The sequence below is a fragment of the Oryza glaberrima genome, chromosome 4, assembly GCF_000147395.1.
Source record: "Oryza glaberrima chromosome 4, OglaRS2, whole genome shotgun sequence".
Classification (NCBI taxonomy): domain Eukaryota; kingdom Viridiplantae; phylum Streptophyta; class Magnoliopsida; order Poales; family Poaceae; genus Oryza; species Oryza glaberrima.
In genome coordinates this window covers 21,101,705-21,120,771 of record NC_068329.1, presented here as the reverse complement: position 1 = coordinate 21,120,771, position 19,067 = coordinate 21,101,705, and the positions used below count along the sequence as shown (strand labels likewise).

General features: G+C 40.3%; 2 protein-coding genes and 1 long non-coding RNA gene across 6 annotated transcripts; 2 read left to right on the top strand and 1 right to left on the bottom strand.

Moving 5' to 3' along the window:
* Window positions 1-1,216: 1,216 nt before the first annotated feature.
* LOC127772362 (very-long-chain 3-oxoacyl-CoA reductase 1-like) lies at window positions 1,217-4,522 on the top strand. Its single transcript, XM_052298395.1, has 3 exons — window positions 1,217-1,927; window positions 3,059-3,128; window positions 3,993-4,522. Exons 1-3 carry the CDS (start codon window positions 1,299-1,301, stop codon window positions 4,248-4,250), a joined length of 957 nt encoding a protein of 318 aa, XP_052154355.1. The 5' UTR covers window positions 1,217-1,298; the 3' UTR covers window positions 4,251-4,522.
* Window positions 4,523-9,266: 4,744 nt separating this feature from the next.
* Window positions 9,267-11,684, bottom strand: LOC127772210 (uncharacterized). 4 transcript variants are annotated; one of them, XR_008017321.1, is made up of 7 exons: window positions 11,597-11,684; window positions 11,116-11,510; window positions 10,702-10,784; window positions 10,386-10,511; window positions 9,819-9,940; window positions 9,585-9,678; window positions 9,267-9,502 (listed from the first exon to the last, which is right to left on the bottom strand). It is a non-coding gene; the product is annotated as an uncharacterized LOC127772210 (long non-coding RNA). The 4 variants fall into 4 exon arrangements; XR_008017322.1 differs by having other exon boundaries at window positions 9,267-9,505; window positions 11,116-11,673; XR_008017319.1 differs by having other exon boundaries at window positions 11,116-11,673.
* Window positions 11,685-12,266: 582 nt separating this feature from the next.
* LOC127769397 (uncharacterized) lies at window positions 12,267-18,945 on the top strand. The gene is made up of 6 exons (XM_052294979.1): window positions 12,267-12,476; window positions 12,566-12,633; window positions 13,277-13,706; window positions 14,014-17,352; window positions 17,883-17,940; window positions 18,493-18,945. The coding sequence occupies exons 1-6, from the start codon at window positions 12,326-12,328 to the stop codon at window positions 18,626-18,628; spliced, it is 4,182 nt and encodes a 1,393-aa protein (XP_052150939.1). The 5' UTR covers window positions 12,267-12,325; the 3' UTR covers window positions 18,629-18,945.
* Window positions 18,946-19,067: the final 122 nt, after the last annotated feature.

Below are 19,067 nucleotides of genomic sequence, written 5' to 3'. Positions count from 1 at the left end.
CACGAAAAGAAGCTGAGCTCGCGTGCGTGCGGTGCGTTTTGTGTGCGCTGCGATGTGCGATGGTTGATTGTGTGGGGTGCGAGGAGAGGAGTAGAAATCAGGCGGGGGGGCTTTTAATATCCTGCCGTGCCTGTCATCTGTGTGGGACTTTGACCACACCATTTACTTCGGCTCATCAAACCTCAACAACCATAACTGCACCACCTGTCCGCCCAACGGCCCAACCCTTGCTGGTCCCGGTTCACCACGCCTCCGGTGAACCATACATGCAACCTAATGTGTTCATGGCACCTAATGTGCCGTTGGCACCGAAATTGAACGGTACGTGCACCCAAGGTGAAGGTGAGGCAAGGTGCTCATGGCTGCAGAGTTTAGACTTTAGAGCAAGCAGTTGTTCTCCTCCGTACGAAATGAATTTATCCTCTGTAAAAATTGTAGGGTTATAGAATCATTGGAGAGTGTAAAAAATATAATTGAATTCGCATGTTCTCCATAGGGTTATAAAAACCATTTATTAAATAAACCCCTCTCCGATGGTTTCATCACTAAGCATAATAATCTAACCGTTATAGATGAAATGGTAACTTAATTTAATTTCTTTTAAATGGAAATCAACTCCATTACCATGATTCACGAGCGGCTATCATAGTTGCTATCAACCATGCCTGTACTTTTTAAGTTTCTTGGTTCCCAGTTTCTCACCTATATTTTTCTTTAGTCACGAAGTGAGCATAACTCAATTGGTTAGCTTTCTTGTGGTCCACACGGGTTTAAGTCTTAGACTTAACATATGTGTTCGTATTTACGACTAACTATTTTTTAGTGGTAGGCAACATACTTGTTGGCACGAGACGTTCGTATAACTTTGTGAATCTTAATATATATCGACTTAGTTTTTCAGAGATGTGATAGAATGACTTTATGAACCTTAATGGTAAAGTCTTTCATAGAAATTCATAGCGGTAGGATGAAGCCTATGCGTTTTTACCTTTTTTTTTTAAAAAAATATTTTTCTTGAGCCGTTCCACGGTGGCGTGTTCATCCAGCCGAGGTGGCACGCCAACCCCACCCAACTCCCCCCCCCCCCCCCCCCCCCCCCCCCCGGCGATGCAGGCCGCTTGCCAGCCCGGCCCGCCCCCCATCCGTCCCCTCCTCTCTCTCTCCCCGCCCGCGCTATTATATCTGCAGTTGAACGGATCGCGCTTGCCTCCATCGCAACTCGCACACGCTCGCCACTCTCCTCGCCGCCGCCGCCGCCTTCGCCGCGGTCTCCGCCGCTGCCCGCCCCGTCTCCAGAAATGGACGCGCTGTCCGCGCAGCCGGCGTGGGCGCTGGCGCTGGCCGGGGTGGGCCTCATGGTGGCCGCGACCGCCTCGGCGCGCCTCGCGCGGTGGCTCTACGCGGCGTTCCTCCGCCCGGGGAAGCCCCTGCGCCGCCGGTACGGCGAGTGGGCGGTCGTCACGGGCGCCACGGACGGCATCGGCCGCGCGCTCGCGTTCCGCTTCGCGGGCGCCGGGATGAGCCTCGTGCTCGTGGGCCGCAGCCCCGACAAGCTGGCCGCGGTCTCCGGGGAGATCAGGGGGAAGCACCCCAGGGCCGAGGTCCGCACCTTCGTGCTCGACTTCGCCGCCGAGGGCCTCGCCGCCAAGGTGGCCGCGCTCGGGGACTCCATCCGCGGGCTCGACGTCGGCGTGCTCGTCAACAGCGCCGGCATGTCGTACCCGTACGCGCGCTACTTCCACGAGGTGGACGAGGAGCTGATGCGCAACCTCATCCGCCTCAACGTCGAGGCGCTCACCCGGGTCACCCACGCCGTGCTCCCAGGCATGGTGGAGCGCAAGCGCGGCGCCATCGTCAACATCGGCTCCGGCGCCTCCTCCATCCTGCCGTCCTACCCGCTCTACAGCGTCTACGCCGCCACCAAGGCGTGAGTGCTTCTCACTTCTTCACCTTTCAACTCTTCATCAGTAACGATTTTTCTCTGCGTGTTCTTGCTTACTACTACTGCATAGACGAGGCAGAAAATTATTTTATGCTTTCAGTGAGATTTTTGGTACAAGCTTTTTAGTTTTTGTGCTCTCTCAGATCAGTTGTTCTGGCATGGACCACGGAAATGGGGACTGGCACAGTTAGAGTCAATTAAATTCATATTTGATTATATACTGCTAGTATAAAATTATGCTTCCATATTGTGATTTGGGTTTATTGATCGAGAGTTAGTGGTCATGTGGATACAAATGTCCACCAACATTTTCAGGGGTTTTCAGCTAGAAGCCTAGAAAAGAGCACTGAGGTTTCTCCTGGGGGTTTATATGTAGATGGAGGACTTGTTGGAGGGTGTAGGATTATGTATATAGGGCCTGTGTAGTTAGCGAAAAGAAAATTTTTGGGTGTCACATCGCACGTTTGACTTGATGTCGGAAGGGGTTTTCGGACACAAATGAAAAAACTAATTTCATAACTTGTCTGGAAACCGCGAGACGAATCTTTTGAGCCTAATTAATCCGTCATTAGCTAATGTAGGTTACTGTAACATTTATGGCTAATCACGGATTAATTAGGCTCAAAAGATTCGTCTCGCGATTTCTTCCCTAAGTGTGCAATTAGTTTTTTAATTTATTTAATACTCCATGCATGTGTCCAAAGATTTGATGTGATGTTTTTGAGAAAAAGTTTCTGGGAACTAAACAGGGCCATATTCAAGTATTCCAGCAGTTTTGTGAAAATTGAACTCAAAACGTAGTTGCTTGATCATTTGCTCTGTGTTTGATAATGTATACGACAGCATGTTTATGTTGTTTAATATTTTACTTTGGCAAGCAACACATATATTTAGCTATCCACAAGGTTCTCTTTCTTGCACGCTTTTTATATGTTTCACTAGTGGAATGTGGAATTCATGCTTTGTGATGTGGTCATTGGTTAATCTTTGCATAGATATTTTCCGCAGCACAATTGTGTGACATCCAGCTACAACTGGATATAACTGAATTCAACTCAACATAGGGTCATATGTGGGCTTAAGTGATTCATGCAACTCTGTTTTCAATCTTTTCAGGTATGTTGATCAATTCTCGAGATGCCTCTATGTTGAGTACAAGAACAAAGGCATCGATGTGCAATGCCAGGTACGAAATAGCCATTCCTGACGATGCATGAATTTCTCTAATTGTTCCCGGTTGTCTGCTATCCATTTTTTTTTTCATATGCTGCACGAAGCCGTTATTGCAATCATTACATTTTTGTTTATGGGCTATGGAGTAGAAGTTTTTATATGGTCAGTGATCACCTGAATTATACAGTAATCCAAGAAATGTCCTTTCAACATGAACATGGTTTTGCCATGCTGTCCTAAAAAAAAAACTTGTACTACATTGGGTACTTCCGCGATCTGCTGGATGGCCATGGCGATGATGACATAACGCCCCAACAAGAAACTGAAACCTTCATGGCTGAAAGCTAAATGCACTTCTACCGTGCTTTCAATTCTTCCAACTGCTCCTAAGGCAGGCAAACAGTGCATGTGGAAAATTAATGGGCATAACATGCAGCGAAGCATTAGGAGGATAGGAGAATTCCATATAGCCCTATTTAAAACAAATCTGTTGGCCGACCTCTACCTGTTTTTCATTTTCCATTACTTACATCCTCGCTGTCGCTGTTGGGAACGTCGTTATCTGGCACCATTTATGTGTGTCAGCTGTTCGGCGTTTATCAAGATTGTCTTAGCTGCCGCATCAGAATCTTTGTCTCTTTCTTTTCTAATTAAGATACATATTTTTATCTTAGTTTTTGTTAGAACGTTTTTTAAACTATTGTGCATTTTATGAAAACTTTCTATATCTAAGTTGATTTAAAATATCATATAAATCCATCTTCAATTCAATTAATTACGCGTTAATGGTTTTTTTTGGGTGCCCTAAGTTAATTTTCATAGAAACGAGCACCGACTGACTTGGATGGTTTTTTTTTTATGCGCAACTCATAATCAGGTACCCCTGTACGCGGCGACGAAGATGGCGTCCATCAAGAAGGCGTCCTTCTTCGCGCCGTCGCCGGAGACGTACGCCCGCGCCGCCGTGCGCTACATCGGGTACGAGCCGAGGTGCACGCCCTACTGGCCGCACGCGGTGCTGTGGTTCCTCATCTCCGCGTTCCCGGAGCCCATCGTGGACAGGCTCCTCCTCAACATGTCCGTCGGCATCCGCAAGAGGGGCATGGCCAAGGACGCCAGGAAGAAGACGCAGTGACGAACCAGCACCAAAGAATCTGAGCGATAGTACTCTCTACTTCTTCTCCTCTGCAGCTTCCGAAACATTGGGCGTTTGATTTACCCCGTATCTCTGGATTAGTTCTTCTCATGAGTAAGGTGATGATGAGCTGATGGTTAAACAGTGTGTCTGGTTTGATGTACTAAGATTGAAGAGTTTAAGACCATGTGACACGAACTCGATCTGGCCTGGTTACTAAAGCGCGGGAAAAAGGCTTTGCCTTCTGCTAATATAGAGCAACTGAGACTCCACTAAGTATGGTGTTCTTTGCGAGAAAGCGAGCAGATTGTTGGAAGGATTAACCTGACTCTGCAACTGCAATTTGTTTACCTTCCTTGTTGAGACAGCCGTGATTCTACGGATATATTGCCTTTTCAGCTTTAGGGGTGTTATTTTACGAATGGTTTTAACTGATTAGCTGCAATGTCCAAAAAAGAAAAAAACTGATTAGCTGCACTTAAAAAAACACGATTACCATAAGTATTAATTATTGAAAACTTAAAAAAATATTATTTAATTTTTTGAAACAACTTCTATATAGAAAACTTTCGTATGGACTATTTAGCAGTTTAAAAAACAGAAATAGCTAAGCGGTCTTTAGAACAGGGCAAACGACTGCTGCTAACTTTGCACTGTGAAGATGTATACTTGCAGGGAAGCATCGTAAGTTCCAACCTGTTTATATCTATCTGGAATGGTAAATGGCAAAAGTTTTGGTGGCAAAAGATTTGGTATGGAGTTGGTGTTTAGATGCATTCTAAGATTTTACCATTTTAGCACTAGAGAGAGAGCACGTGGTATCGAAGAACTTTTTAACAAAATTTGCTACCCTATACTAGCAAATGATAAATGCTAAACATGCCCTTTCCGATGGCATGTTATCCTCCTTTCTGATGGCAGCTCCTCCTTTGGCGAGGCTGGACTCGTTGGAAATGCAATTGGGCAGTTGGGCGGTTTTTTTTTAGTTTTATTCTCCCGTGACAACATCTCAAAAAGGAATCCTATACAATTTCCGTTTTCCATTCCATTCCATCTCGGGCAACGAACTACATGGGCCAGATGGGCTAATTCTTCTCTTTTCCTTTTAGCATTTTTGGTTGAAAGTGATTTTCAATGGAATTAAAATCATAGCCTCCAATAAAGTTTTACTACAACGAAAAGTTTCCCTATTAGAGTTTTTTTTTTCGGAACAAGATATTTTATTCTCAAGTTCCAAGTGAAAGTTTGTATACATACTAGTAACTCATATGGAGTATTTACACCAGATAAAACGCATTGTGTTTTGCTCTGTACCAAATTAAGTATATCTTTCACTTTATATTGCATAACTAGGTTTTCTTTCAAAAAGTTTCACTTAACATTATGATATATCATCAAACCAATAAAAGTTTCATAATTCTGAAAGAAACGTTATGAAACATGGTATAGATTCAAAAAGTGTCATATGTTCTACTCATATTTTACTTTTTTTTTCTTCAATTGTATGACAGAACTTAGTACGAAGCTTATTTTAATATACCCTAATGTAAAGTGGAAGCATGTGTTAAACTGGTGCCAAGAGAAACCAGATGCATTTTACCGGATGGAAAGTGCAATTTGCCTTAATAGAAAACTAGCGGGTGGCCCGCGCAATTGCGCGGCTAGCACCCAAATAAAATCATATACTTTTTTAGTATGATATGATTTTACTTAAAATTTATTAAATAGCTATCTTATTGTCTTAAGACTTTGAAAGACCAAACCCTATCATCCTTATGTTTCTAATTATATAGTTTTTAAAAGTCACACCAGTTATTACCCCTTATGTCATCTCTTTTATTTGCTTGCTCGATCTACCACTATTTCTATTCATTCTTATTAGAACCTTTAAAAATTGGATTTTATAGTTTTTAGAGTTTATTGTCACATTAGGTTTCATTTTTATAATTTCTAGATATCCCGTCAAACGTTGTCATTATTCTCCTATACGGTCCGTCCACTGTCTCTACTCTTTATTGTCATTGAGATTTTAAAAATTGAATATAATTATCATTTGGTTTCATTTTTTACTTTCTAGAAGTCCCGTCAAACCGTACGTGACTTTGCCATTGTACTCCTCTACGGCTCACCCGCTACCTCCCTTCTATATTGTCATTGAGATTTTAAAATCGAACATGATTATCGTTGTTTTTTTTACTTTTTAGAAGTTCCGAACCTTTAAAAATTGGACTTGTAGTTTTAATTTTTATAATTTTTAGAAGTCCCATCAAACGATGCCACTATGCCCCTCTACAGCCCGCCCGCCGCCTACTCTTTGTTGTCATTGTGATTCTAAAAATCGAACATAACTATCGTTGGAATTTATTTTTTATTTTCTAGAAGTCCCGACTCTGCAACTATACTCTTATACACCCCGCCCGCTGCTTCTCCTTTTTATTGTCACTGAGATTTTAAAAATCGAATATGATTATCAATGAGATTTATTTTCTTTACTTTTTAGAAGTCCCGGCAACCGCCTTACTTGTTTGCTTCACGGCCTGCCTGATGTCCCTCCTTTTAATCATTATTAGGATTTTATTTGGTGTTTTATTAACAATTTTTATATGTTGTATCAACTGCCACCACTCTACTCCTTTATATGCCTGTTACTCAATTTATCTCATCATGTGTTTTAGATGGTCTTTTCTTTCAACAATCTTTATTTTTATCACAAATTTTAGTTATTTATAAATTGTATTCCTATATTTTTCTTTTTCTAATTCCAGAATTTTTTTTAAAAAAATAGTTAATACCGTATTGTGTTCTTTTAATGTTTTTATTTTTTATTTTCAATTTTAGTTATTTCAAAATTGTATTTCTACTTGAACTCTCTTTTATTTTTTCTAATTTTGGATATTATATTATTTTATTATTCTAAATTTTAATTAATCTCGTATTGGGTTCTTATATGGATTCTTCTTTCAATATTGCTTAATTTTAATTCCGAATTTTAGCTAATTTATATTGTATTCCTACCTAAACTCTTCTTTTATTTTCTTTTGCTAATTTCAGATTTATTTATTTTTATTCTGAATTTAATTAATCTCATGTTGGGTTCTTATATGGACTATTCTTTTAATATTCCTTATTTTTATTTCCGAATTCCAGCTATTTTTAAATTGTATTCCTACTTGGACTCTCATTTCCTTTTCTAATTTTGGATTTTACTTTATTTTTATTTCGAATTTTGATTAATCTCATATTGGGTTCTTATATGGAAACTTCTTTCAATATTGCTTATTTTTAATTCCGAATTTCAGCTGTTTTTAAATTGTACTTCTACTTGGATTCTTCTTTTCTTTTTCTTATTTTTCTAACTAATGTGGGAATTTCTAGCCTCCACAGCGAACGTGGTGCCCCGCGCAGATTGCGCGGCAAGCATCATTATATTTTCTCTCATATAATAGTATATATGTTTTCTCATTATATTATTCAAATTTTTTCGAATGACATCAAAATTTTAAATTTTGCAATAACTTTACGAAACTACAAATGTGTAATATTCATATTGTATTTTATATACGTGTTAGTTATTAATTATTTTTAATATCAAATTTTAGTTATTTGTAAATAATATATATTACTATATGGTCTCTAGACTCGTCTTTTATTTTTTTTAATTCCGAATTTTCTGTAAATTGTATTTCTATATAGACTCTAGGCTCTTCTTCCAATATTATTTATTTTTATTTCTAAATTTTTATTATTTCTAATTGTATTTCTACGTGGACTCTAAACTCATCTCTCAATATTCTTTAATTTTTAATTTCAATTTTTAATTTCGAATTTCAGTTACTTCTAAATTGTATCTCCTATATTGACTTTAAACTCTTCTTCTCATGTTTTTCTTAATTTCGAATTTTAGTTATTTATAAATTGTATTTTTATACGGACTCAAAACTCTACTTTTAATTTTGTTTTGTTTATTCCGAATTTTAGTTAGTTTTAAATTCCTATATGGACTCTATAATCTACTTCTAATATTCCTTATTTTTTAATTCCGGATTTCTATTTTTTTTCTTAATTGTATTTCTATATGGACTCTATGCTCTACTTCTAATATTCCTATTTTTAATTCCGAATTTCAGTTATTTCCTAATTGTATTTCTATATGGACTCTAGTGTCCTCTTCTAATATTTCTTATTTTTTAATTCCGAATTTCAACTATTTCTAAATTGTATTTCTATAGGGACTCTGCCTTTTCTTTTTCTTCGATTAATGTGAGAATTTCTAGGCCATGAGAGCGAACGTGGAGGCTCCTTTTTCTATTCCTTTAATAATACTAGTAATCGTGCACGTGCAAGGCACGTTTTTTTTAACATTTATAATAGGAGAGAATAAAATATAGAGTAAATTTCACTTTCAATCATTTTTATCACCATTGTTTTGTTTTGGACCACCCTTTAATTAACATTTTTGCTTTGGACTGGGTAATCTTGCATTTGTTCCACTTTTGATTACCCGATTCTCTTTTAACGTATATGAAAGATTTTAAGTACGTCGGCTCCTATTTATCAATGAACTCCCACAGCAATATATAGACCAATTCTTTTGACATATGACAAGTTGGATTAGGTGGTTGAAAAATTTGAGGGTAGTCTAAAATGCCACAAAGGTAAAATTGCCTGGCCGAAAGTGAAACATCTCATTTCATGGATTATCTCTTAAAGAGTGGTTCAAAGCGAAACATCAATACTAAGAGATAATCCATAAAATGCCATTGACAAGCGTCCAAGTCCTAGAAATGCCATCGACAAGTGTGAGTTCCAAGAAATGCCATCGTACAAACGATTTTGTCCCAAAAATGCCATCGCCGTTAGGGTTCCGTCCATTCCACGCCGTTAAGTTTTATAGGATGAACAGTGTATTTAACGGCGCGGAATGGACGGAACCCTAACGGCGATGGCATTTTTGGGACAAAATCGCTTGTACAATGGCATTTCTTGGAACTCACACTTGTCGATGGCATTTCTGGGACTTAGATGCTTGTCAATGGCATTTCATGGATTATCTCTTAAAGAGTGGTTCAAAGCGAAACATCGATACTAAAAGGTTGTCCAAAGAGAAATTTACTCGATAGGAATCATGCATACAGGGTCATCGTCAGCACGCTATATGTTTGCTGCAAGCCTCCAAATCATCAGCTCCGCCACCAGGCATCTTGACCAAGCTCTAGCACCCCTGATGTTACTTAGCAGCAACACCTGCATTTCTGCTGGTATATGTGCCAAAGAAATGACTTATACCATGACATGACTAATTATCAAACACACAGTTGGCAAAAGCATGTATACCTGCACAATTGTCTTGTCGGTTTTCTCTTCAGGATTGAGCAACACATAATTGGACGTCATCATGATGTATATATGGAGCAAGGGGTCGAGTATTCTCCAAGAAAGAAAAAAAAGCAAAATAATGTATCTTATCATTTCTGACTACACAAATGCTCACTATGAAATCATATGAGAAAGACCAAACAATAACGGGTAACTAAGAATGCTGTTAATAAGCTTAAACATGAATTTTACCTCAATATTCCAATATATACTGTAGTAATAGCTCTTAAAAACAGTATACCTAACAGTGAAATGCCATGGTGAACCATGACAAGATTTTAGCAAAATGTTCAGTTGTTGTCTACAATGTCAACCTGCATTATAAACAACAGAAGTAAGCCAGTATATTTAGATGCCTAATAGAATTACAAAGATACTTTTTGATATCACGGTTTTTCTTATTGTTATATACCAGAAACAGTTTACAAACCTAATTTGTAGTTTTATTAAGTAAGGGAAGAAAAAGAGATTTAATACTTGCATGCATGACATAAAAATTCTGACCATGCATGCTAGCATTTTACTAAGCAAATCTGAACATTAATTGCCACAATACAAAAAAAGCTATGTATAATTTCTCCATACTCGAACAAAATCTGAAACACCATGATGTGATCTTCATTGGTTGAAGGAGTACATAGTGATACCCGAACTTCCTGACTGGCATGTACAATTTTATTTTTTTTTATAAAAATATAGTATCGTGCATAATTCAATAATGTAATATATGTATATCCATATGCAAAAGAAACTGCATACCTGACATAATAGTTGGGAGAAGTGGAGGATTTCTTGAGGCACAGATCATCACAAGGCATGAAACAAACGAAGGTGTTGACTGCTGGTGGCAGATAAATCACTTCACCTGGAAACAACGCTGGAGGCCTGCTAGCGAGGTTATCAGTAAAGGACAGTATGCGGCAACATATTAGTCAGGACTTGACACAATTATTCGGAAACACACGCAGGTATGTTGAAATAAATAAAAAAATGGAGAGGCTGATTTATACATATTGAAATTTAGGGCTTTGCAAACGTGAATGTGCCAATTATAGAAACGTGAACTTGTCATTACCTGTTCATTCCACTGGATTTGGTGTGGAGCTTCCAGTGGCGCTATCCATTGTAGTAGACAGAAAGGTAGAAATAAGTGACCACCTGCATATATACATGAGCACATTGATCGATCAATATGATTACTGATTATCTCGGGATTGATCAGGTGATGATATTTTGCATGCATGCAATGAGAAATTAGCTGATTACAAGGTTATAACTCTGTTCTTCTACATTATTAAATTATGTTGTGGGTGATGAAAATAAGTTTCACATCTCCTATAGACTATAATCAGAATTTTTGTTTACCTGCAGAGAAAGAGTATGAACTATGTATAACATTGAAGTGTTTAGTGTCAGCAAACTGGATTGTGCCCTAAATTCGTGAAGAAAGGAGAACACAATGGATCAAATTGCTTGCAAGAGACAGTACCTAAGCAGGATTTTGCTGAACACCTGCAACTCACGCAAAGGGAATTAGCATCAGCAATTCTATCAACTGTTTAAGAGATTTCCATGGATCACAATTCGCCACATAATTTGAAGACAAAACACAAATGCATACTGAAAATCAACACACAAAAAAGCAAAAGGCCAATATTTGTTCAGATAAAAAGTATTGTATCCACGATTGACCCTGCAACGGATGATCGACGGGCAAATCAAAGCGAGGCGGCCAAATCAAGCGTCCTTCATCTTCTTGATGGAGATGGAGATGGATGGCGTGTCGGTGGGCTGAGGAGTCTGAACCATGGGTTATGAACCGAGAGATTGAAGGAAGAGCAGGCGCCACCGCGGCTGGCGGAGCAGCAACGACTGAGGACGCTACTGCAAAGATTGAGGAACAACACCGGGCAGGACGGTAAGCAAATCCTTTTCACATCGGAGTAGGACGGCAGGAAGGGCGCTCCCACCTCGGCGCCGGTGGGGGAGGCTGTGATCTACGGTGGGATAACGTGATTTGCAATGAGAGAAGGCGCACGGCGGCAGCTAGCGCACGATTTGCAAGTAGGTGGTGGGAGGCGTAGCGGCTTCCGTAGCGTGTGCTATAGCAGCGACAGAAGCATGCGAGGAGGCGTTGGCGCGGCAGCGGTGTCATCGGGTTGTGTCCAGTGGCGGGGATAGCGCTTAGAGGCGGTGTTTCTGCGCTAGAATAGCGCGTCCGCTCGTCCGCTCGGTGGGGATGGGGATGGGGAATCAATGTTTTTATTCCACCGTTGCATTGCATCGTAAGACAGAGTGGCCCCACAACCGTCTCGAGCCGTTAGATGTATAGATCGGACGCCTGAAAAAAGGAACGGGAAGATGTTGATTTCACCTGTTATTGTAAAAAGACAACTCCTCCTTTATATATTAGTATAGATAATAGATTTCTAAATCTCCTTACCTATGAACTGCGCTTCCAATTTTTGAACATCAGAACCAACCAAGATATTAGCAAATCCCTAAATTATTTCTGATCGAATCTTGGAAATGCAATTTAGGAATTTCAAAGCGTGATCCTGAATAATTTGGCCTAACCTAAAAATAAAATAATAAACAATTAACAAACGCACCCCCTCCAAAACCCCACGCCGCTTCGTCTCCTCCACCATTCTCCACTTCCCCTTCCCTCCTCCCTGGCGGCGGCCGCACCACCCGCAATGGCCGCCTCGGCGCCGCCGCCGCCGCCGCCGCTGCCACATGCGCACTCCGACAGCGAGGAGGCCCCCGTTTCCCTCTTCATCGACACCGACCTCGGGACCCGCTTCGCCCTGCTCGCCGCCGGCGACTCCACCATGCGCGACCTCAAGTGTAAGACCCCCCTCCTCTCTCGTTTCCTTCCCCTCTTCTCAAATCCGCGAGTAAACTCGACTGATTTCGTGTGTTTGTCCTGAGCGCAGCGACGGTGGCCGCGGAGCACGCCACCGCCTTCCCCGACATCGGCCCCGTCGCCGTCAAATCCTTCCAGGTCCCTAACTCATGGCTTTGGGAACTTCTATTTATTTTCAAGGATCGCTTTATGTGGTTATTTACATTTCGCATATATTTGGTTGATTACATCTATCATATATTAGGGGGGTGAGTTGATGTTTCAGGGATGTTTCGGTGGAGATTTTGATCAGTGTTTTTGTTGGCGATCAGGTGTTTTAGTCGATGGGGTTTGTAGAAACGCTGCCAACGTTTAGATTATGGGTACCTCGATTTGATTTGTATTTACTTTGATGCACTGTTGTGCTCCTCTGATCCCTCGATGTACCCTGCTACCATAGGTCCATGGGTTTTGTTTGGACATAGGAGTAGTTCTTCCACGTAATCTTCCCTCTGTGATGGTTGTTTTGTTTCCATCCCATCATGTGAACTTCGAAATGGAGATGTTAATGTCTTTGTATTGCAATGCGTGACAACTTAGAATGTGTGTACTGTGTGTCACACAAACTGGTACTGTTGTAAAAGAATGCATGCTTATAATTATTGGATGATGTATATTTTTATTCAGACAGTCAGAGCGCGCGATGTTTCCTCACAGTTTTGGACCATATAGCTTGCATGTGTAATCTTGAAATGGTGCAAATGATAGTGTTAAGTTTCTAAATTAGTGTGTTTTTCACCAGGTGCGACGGAAGGGTGCACTGTATCACCTCTCTGATTTGATGACAATAAGGAGCGCCTTCGCCAAAATCAAGGCTGGATGCTTTCTGCATGTTAAGATGACAGTGGTAGTGACAGATAGTCACTGTTGCAGAGACACTTCAATGGAGGATAGAGGAAAATCTAGTGAAGGTTGTCCTGGAGCTGAAGTTCATGTGGACAAGTGTGTTCTTAAGATTCCTGTGCTGATACCACAAATTGCAAACCGTCGTCTTCCTGGGCTGGAAAATTCCAGCACTGCTGGAATGGAAAAGAAAAGGAAAAGGAGTGAACCAGAGGCTACCAGGGAAGTTGTTTCTGCTCAGGAGATGGTGAAACCATCAAGTGGAGCAGTGGAGGTACCAGGATCCATTGGTCAAGTCCTGCTTCAGAAAAACAACCAAGAGCTGCAAGGTAATAAAACCCATGGATTCTTTTTCATGACATGCTAGAAATAATATAGGTTGGGATTTTCTTTCTTTTTTGGAGGTACAAGAAAATTGGATACTGTGTGACGTTCTTTGTGCTTGTATTCAATCGTAAAGATTGTATAATATGGTTATTTTACCAGTCATGCATCTTGGTGTCCGAATTTTGGCTTTGATGCACGTCCTGTACAAAGAATGCAAAATTGGATTTTTGAAATACATGTATATGTTGCCTCAAACACTTATTATGCTCTTATATTTCCTCAAATATCTGAATTATTTTTGTTTCCCAGGTGATGGTGCATACAATGTCGAATTGACAAGCAGAGACAATAGTGGATGTGAGGGGACTAAGCACGTTCAGTTGATGAGTGGTGCTCAGGGAGCTACTGATCTGGCTTCTGATCAAGGGATTGATGATCTTGTACATAAGGCATATAAAGAACCAATCACTCGATATATGACTAATTCTTCTGGAGTTGTAGCTGGTGCAGAAAAACCTACACAAGGAAGACGTGATGAAGGTGCTGTTGAAACAAGTAAAATGGAGAAAGCCAGCACAAGCAAAAGCATCTTGGAGGAGATACAGTCAGCTGGCAATCCTTCTCAAGGCAGGAAGCGAAAGAAAGCAAAGAAGGTTAATTCTGTTGACATGGCATCTCTGGACATTGCTGATCAGTGTGGAACTGAACATGTTCAGTTGATGAGTGATGCTCAGGCAACTGCTAATCTTGTTGCTGATCAAGGGATTGATGATCTTGTACATAAGGAATACAAAGATCCAACCATGGGAGATATGGTTAATTCTTCAGAAGTTGTAGCTGGTGCAGAAAAATCTACAAAAGGAAGACATGATGAAGGTGTTGTTGAAACAAGTAAAATGGAGAGCGCCAGCACAAGCAAAAGCGTAGCGAAGAAGCGAAAGAAAACAAAGAATGTAAGTTCTGTTGACATGGCGTCTCTGGATATTGCTGGAGAAAAAGATCAGTGTGGTACTAAACATGTTCAGTTTGTGAGTGATGCCCAGGCAACTACTAATTCAGTTGCTGATAAAGGGATTGATGACCTTGTACATAAGGACTATAAAGATCCAACCATGGGAGATATGGTTAATTCTTCTGAACTTGTTGCCTGTGCAGGAGAATCTACAAAAGTAAGACATGATGAAAGTGGTATTGAAACAAGTAAATTGGAGAAATCCAGCAAAAGCATCTTGGAGGAGATACAGTCAGTTGGCCATACTTCTCAACAGAAGAAGCGCAAGAAAGCAAAGAAGGTTAGTTCTGTTGACATGGAGTCTCTGGATATTTCTGGAGAAAAAGATCAGTGTGGGTATGGAGAGAATTTAGTCAAATCAGATAAGCTTGCTACTCAAGGGAAGATTGTTAATGACCCTGTTGATCAACATATCTCAAGCAATATGCTATTAGAGGGTCCTAATGTAATAGAAAACCCATGTGGTGATGGGAGGCGGAAGAAGAAGAAGAAGACAAAACATCACTCAGAGTCGTCAAAGGATGTTGGTCCTACTCATGATGTGACAAAATCATTGATTACAAATGAAATCTCAATGCAAAACACAAATGTTTCTCCCTTAGATCCAAAGCAAATAACACCGGCCACAACAGGAGTAGGAACAATTGGTCACCAAACAAAGTTTGACGTAAGCCTGGATGTAGCAGCAGCAAAAGTTATTGATGAGGTATTGGCAGATTTAAGATGCACTGATAACATAAGTAAGGATTTGGATCAATGTCAGTTAACAAAACAGAAACACCAGGGCAGCGATGTACTTGGAGTGCATGGAAACACTGTGGATAAAGGTGCCCTTAGTGCAGTGTTACCTCTGAAATATCCAGCGGCAATTCACTCTGATGCTCCCATCAGCTCACCTAGTCATAATAAGGCTAAAGGAGAAAAATTGGAAGTACTGCCAACTGCACATGACTCGTCTCATTTTTCAGGTGGTGTACCTGAAGAAAATGCAAATGCAGAACTAAGAGAATCTGTTTCTTTGAGGCCTTCTGACAACACAAGTGTTTCTAATAATATTTCAACTGAAAATGTTGTAGTGCAAGATGATGACAAAAACAAAGCCACTAAACGTCAGAGAAAGAAGATTTCCCTAAAGCATGTCCCTACAGATAATGATAAAACTATTCAGTCTTTGGATGAGCAAGTTAACCAGGTTGCTATTGAGGACTTAAACGGATCAAATGCTACCAAAGCAGATTTAGTTCAAGGAGGGTCTGTAATTGATGGTCCTGCAGGTACTGTTGAAAATGTACAGAAGAAAAGCAGGTCTACTAAGATTCGTACACCTAAAGTCCAAAAGGCTAACCCTTCTGCACATTTTGAAGATAGTAAATCCGCCAAGGACAGCCAGGGCAAATGTGTAAGTTACATTGGTGAGAGTGGGACCCATAGTAATGAAACTGCAGTAGGAGCTCCAACACAATCGTTTGCAGTTCAGGAAGATGCCACAGCTCTCAGAACTTCAACCCCTAGTGCTCTAAAGGGAAGGAAGAAATCTTCCAAGACTGGACTTCAGAGTCAGAATGCCTCTTTGGATCATGGTTCTGATGTAGATTTGATGAACTACAAGGCTGAACATATTACAGCTAGTCCTAAAAAATCTGCTGTTGCTGTTGAACCAAATGAAAAAATCAACTTCCTCGACCATTTTAGCCCCAAAGGGACTAATGATCAATATGTTTCTGCAGAAAACAAAGAAAACGGCAGAGAGGAAACTGTAAGAGAAGTTGAGGATGAAAGTAACAAAAGAGAAGTGGATCTGCAGTCTCAGCTCGCTGATAATGCCAAACCAAATGATCTGCTACAATCGCATCATATAGAAAAAACTACATCAACCAATAATTCACCTGGTGATGTTGGTGTGCCATCTGATTCAACACAAAATGTGGACATAGCAGATGGAAATGATAAGAAAGGTAAGCAGAAGAAGCGAAAAAAGAAATCAGATTTGCTCAATTCAGTTCCCCAGAAGGTGGATCCTAACAGTGATCATCGAGACATTGACAATGGTATACAAGATTTTTCGTTTTCTGTTGCACAGGAAGGAAGAATGGAGCATGACAGGAAAGAGAATAACAATAATGTAATTTGGAACAGTAGTATGTTGACACGGGACCCAAAAGATGCCACATGTGATAGCAGAGTAAAGAAGCTCAACCAAAGCAAGAGTGGTTCTGATAACCAGGGTAATTTGCCAATTGATAAGGATCATGCGCTTATGGACAAAGGACAAAGAAAGTCCAGTTCTCAGACAAAGCCCCATGCTGAGAGTAAAAATTTTGACAGGTTTAGCAATGGAAAGGCAGATCCAAATTCTAAGTCTATAAGAAATCTTGTTAAGAGCTTTTCCATGAGCCCACCAGCATCAAGTGACAGCACACAGGGCACACCACAAAATAGTCGATTTCGACTAGCAGCTCGGAAAGTTCCAAGAAAAAGGTATGAGCAAACCAGTGGCAAATCCAAAAAAGACAAAGGAACTGGTACAATTTTCAATGATGCCAGCAGTGATGGCTCTGATGATGAATTGGGCATCGGAAGTGAAAAGGCTGCCATTGAAACTTCTTCAGATGATGCATCCTCATCAGCTGACTCAGGTGGGAACCTCATTGAAATAGTATCACTGAACATGCTACTTACCAGTATTCTCTCCGATTGCATTTGCACTTTGTTTTGCATTTGTTTAACCGTGGAATAAAAAACTATGCCCTCTTTGTTTATCTCTTATACTTCTTCTGGAAAATACCCTGTTCTATGCAAAATGCAAAAGCGATGAATTAAAAGAAAGTTAACAAAGACTTGATTATTGAGAGAACTGATCATACAACAGCTAGTGTTGCAATTTATTTTCGTACGTTCACTTGGAATTCCTGTGTTGATATTTCTTTGGCTAGGATTATGTTCTATGTATCTTCAGAATATCATTTAATATTTGTAATGCTGGTTTAGTGCTATGGTGATTACGATATGGAATGTCAGGAGCAATGTACTCTTTGTTTAGAGCAGACTTTTCATGATATATGCCTTGGGATTCTGATTCAGTGTGATTAATTATGAAATATTTTCTAACAGTGCATCTGATATGCTACCTAGCTTGCTTATGAAAGTGATCTAATTGATGTGACAGGTATTTCATCTGCAGCCCATGATAGTGGCGAGCCTGATGACGATGGCAATGCATCACTGTAAGTTCTCTAATTTACAAAGAGAATGGTCTGGTGTAGGAATTACATTTCCTTCGATTTTGTTTATGTACTCCCTCCGTCCCAAAAAAAGTGAATCTAGGACTAGATGTGATATATTATAGTACAATGAATCTGGACAAATGTATGGATTCATAGTACTAGGATGTGTCACATCCAGTACTATGTTGGTTTTTTATGTGACAGAGGGAGTAATGTAGATGAGCAGGTACAGATATTGTATGGTACTGAATGTTGATGATCGTCGACAAATTGAAACTTTAGGATTTGCTGCTCCAATGAGGTGCACACTGGTTTAGGATCTTTCGCTATTGTCTCAGTGACATGTGGGCTACATCGAGTGGCAAATCGTTCTTTGGAGATGCAAATTTCAAAACGTTTTTCACATTATCAATAGCGATTTCCAAAATTTTATAGAATCACCTGATATATCTGTCATGAGAATCACTTAGAAGAACAAGGCTACCTTCTGGTCTTTTGCTCTAGTTGAAGACCGCTGACACGTTTTCTTTTTATTTCTTACCATTTGTTCAGATCACAGAAATCTCGCAAAGGGGGGCTTGGCTCCATCCTCAGAGGCTCTTGTAGTTACAAGAAGGCAAAGCAGAAACAAGCCGTGCAATTGGATGACACCGAGGTTCCTGATAGCCAGCCAATGGACATTTTCTGAGACTGAACTTGATACTTGAAAGAAGAAACACGGACAGCTTTGGTTTTCCATTATTTTCATCCACCTGATAGCATGCCCTGGAGTTTGAGCATTGCATATTAGTATCCCAACCAGCCTTGATACCATGTAGTGGAAAGAAAAATGCACATGGCTGATTCTCATGTTACCACACGGCTTTTCTGCTCCTTGAACTAAATGTTTTGCCAGTTACTACCGTGGCTATTTTTGATAACCGAGTGCAGTGTGCAACAGCTCGGGTTTTGTGTAACTTACAAACTCCCAGTTACCACCACCATATAGTAGTAATTTATCCTTCAGGTATCGTAACAATTTTCTGCACAGAAATTTCACAAGCTTTTAGAGTCTGATCTGACCTGACTCCATGGAACATGGATTGAACGGACTGGTTGTATTTGCAAAACCAGGCGTTGCAATTGTC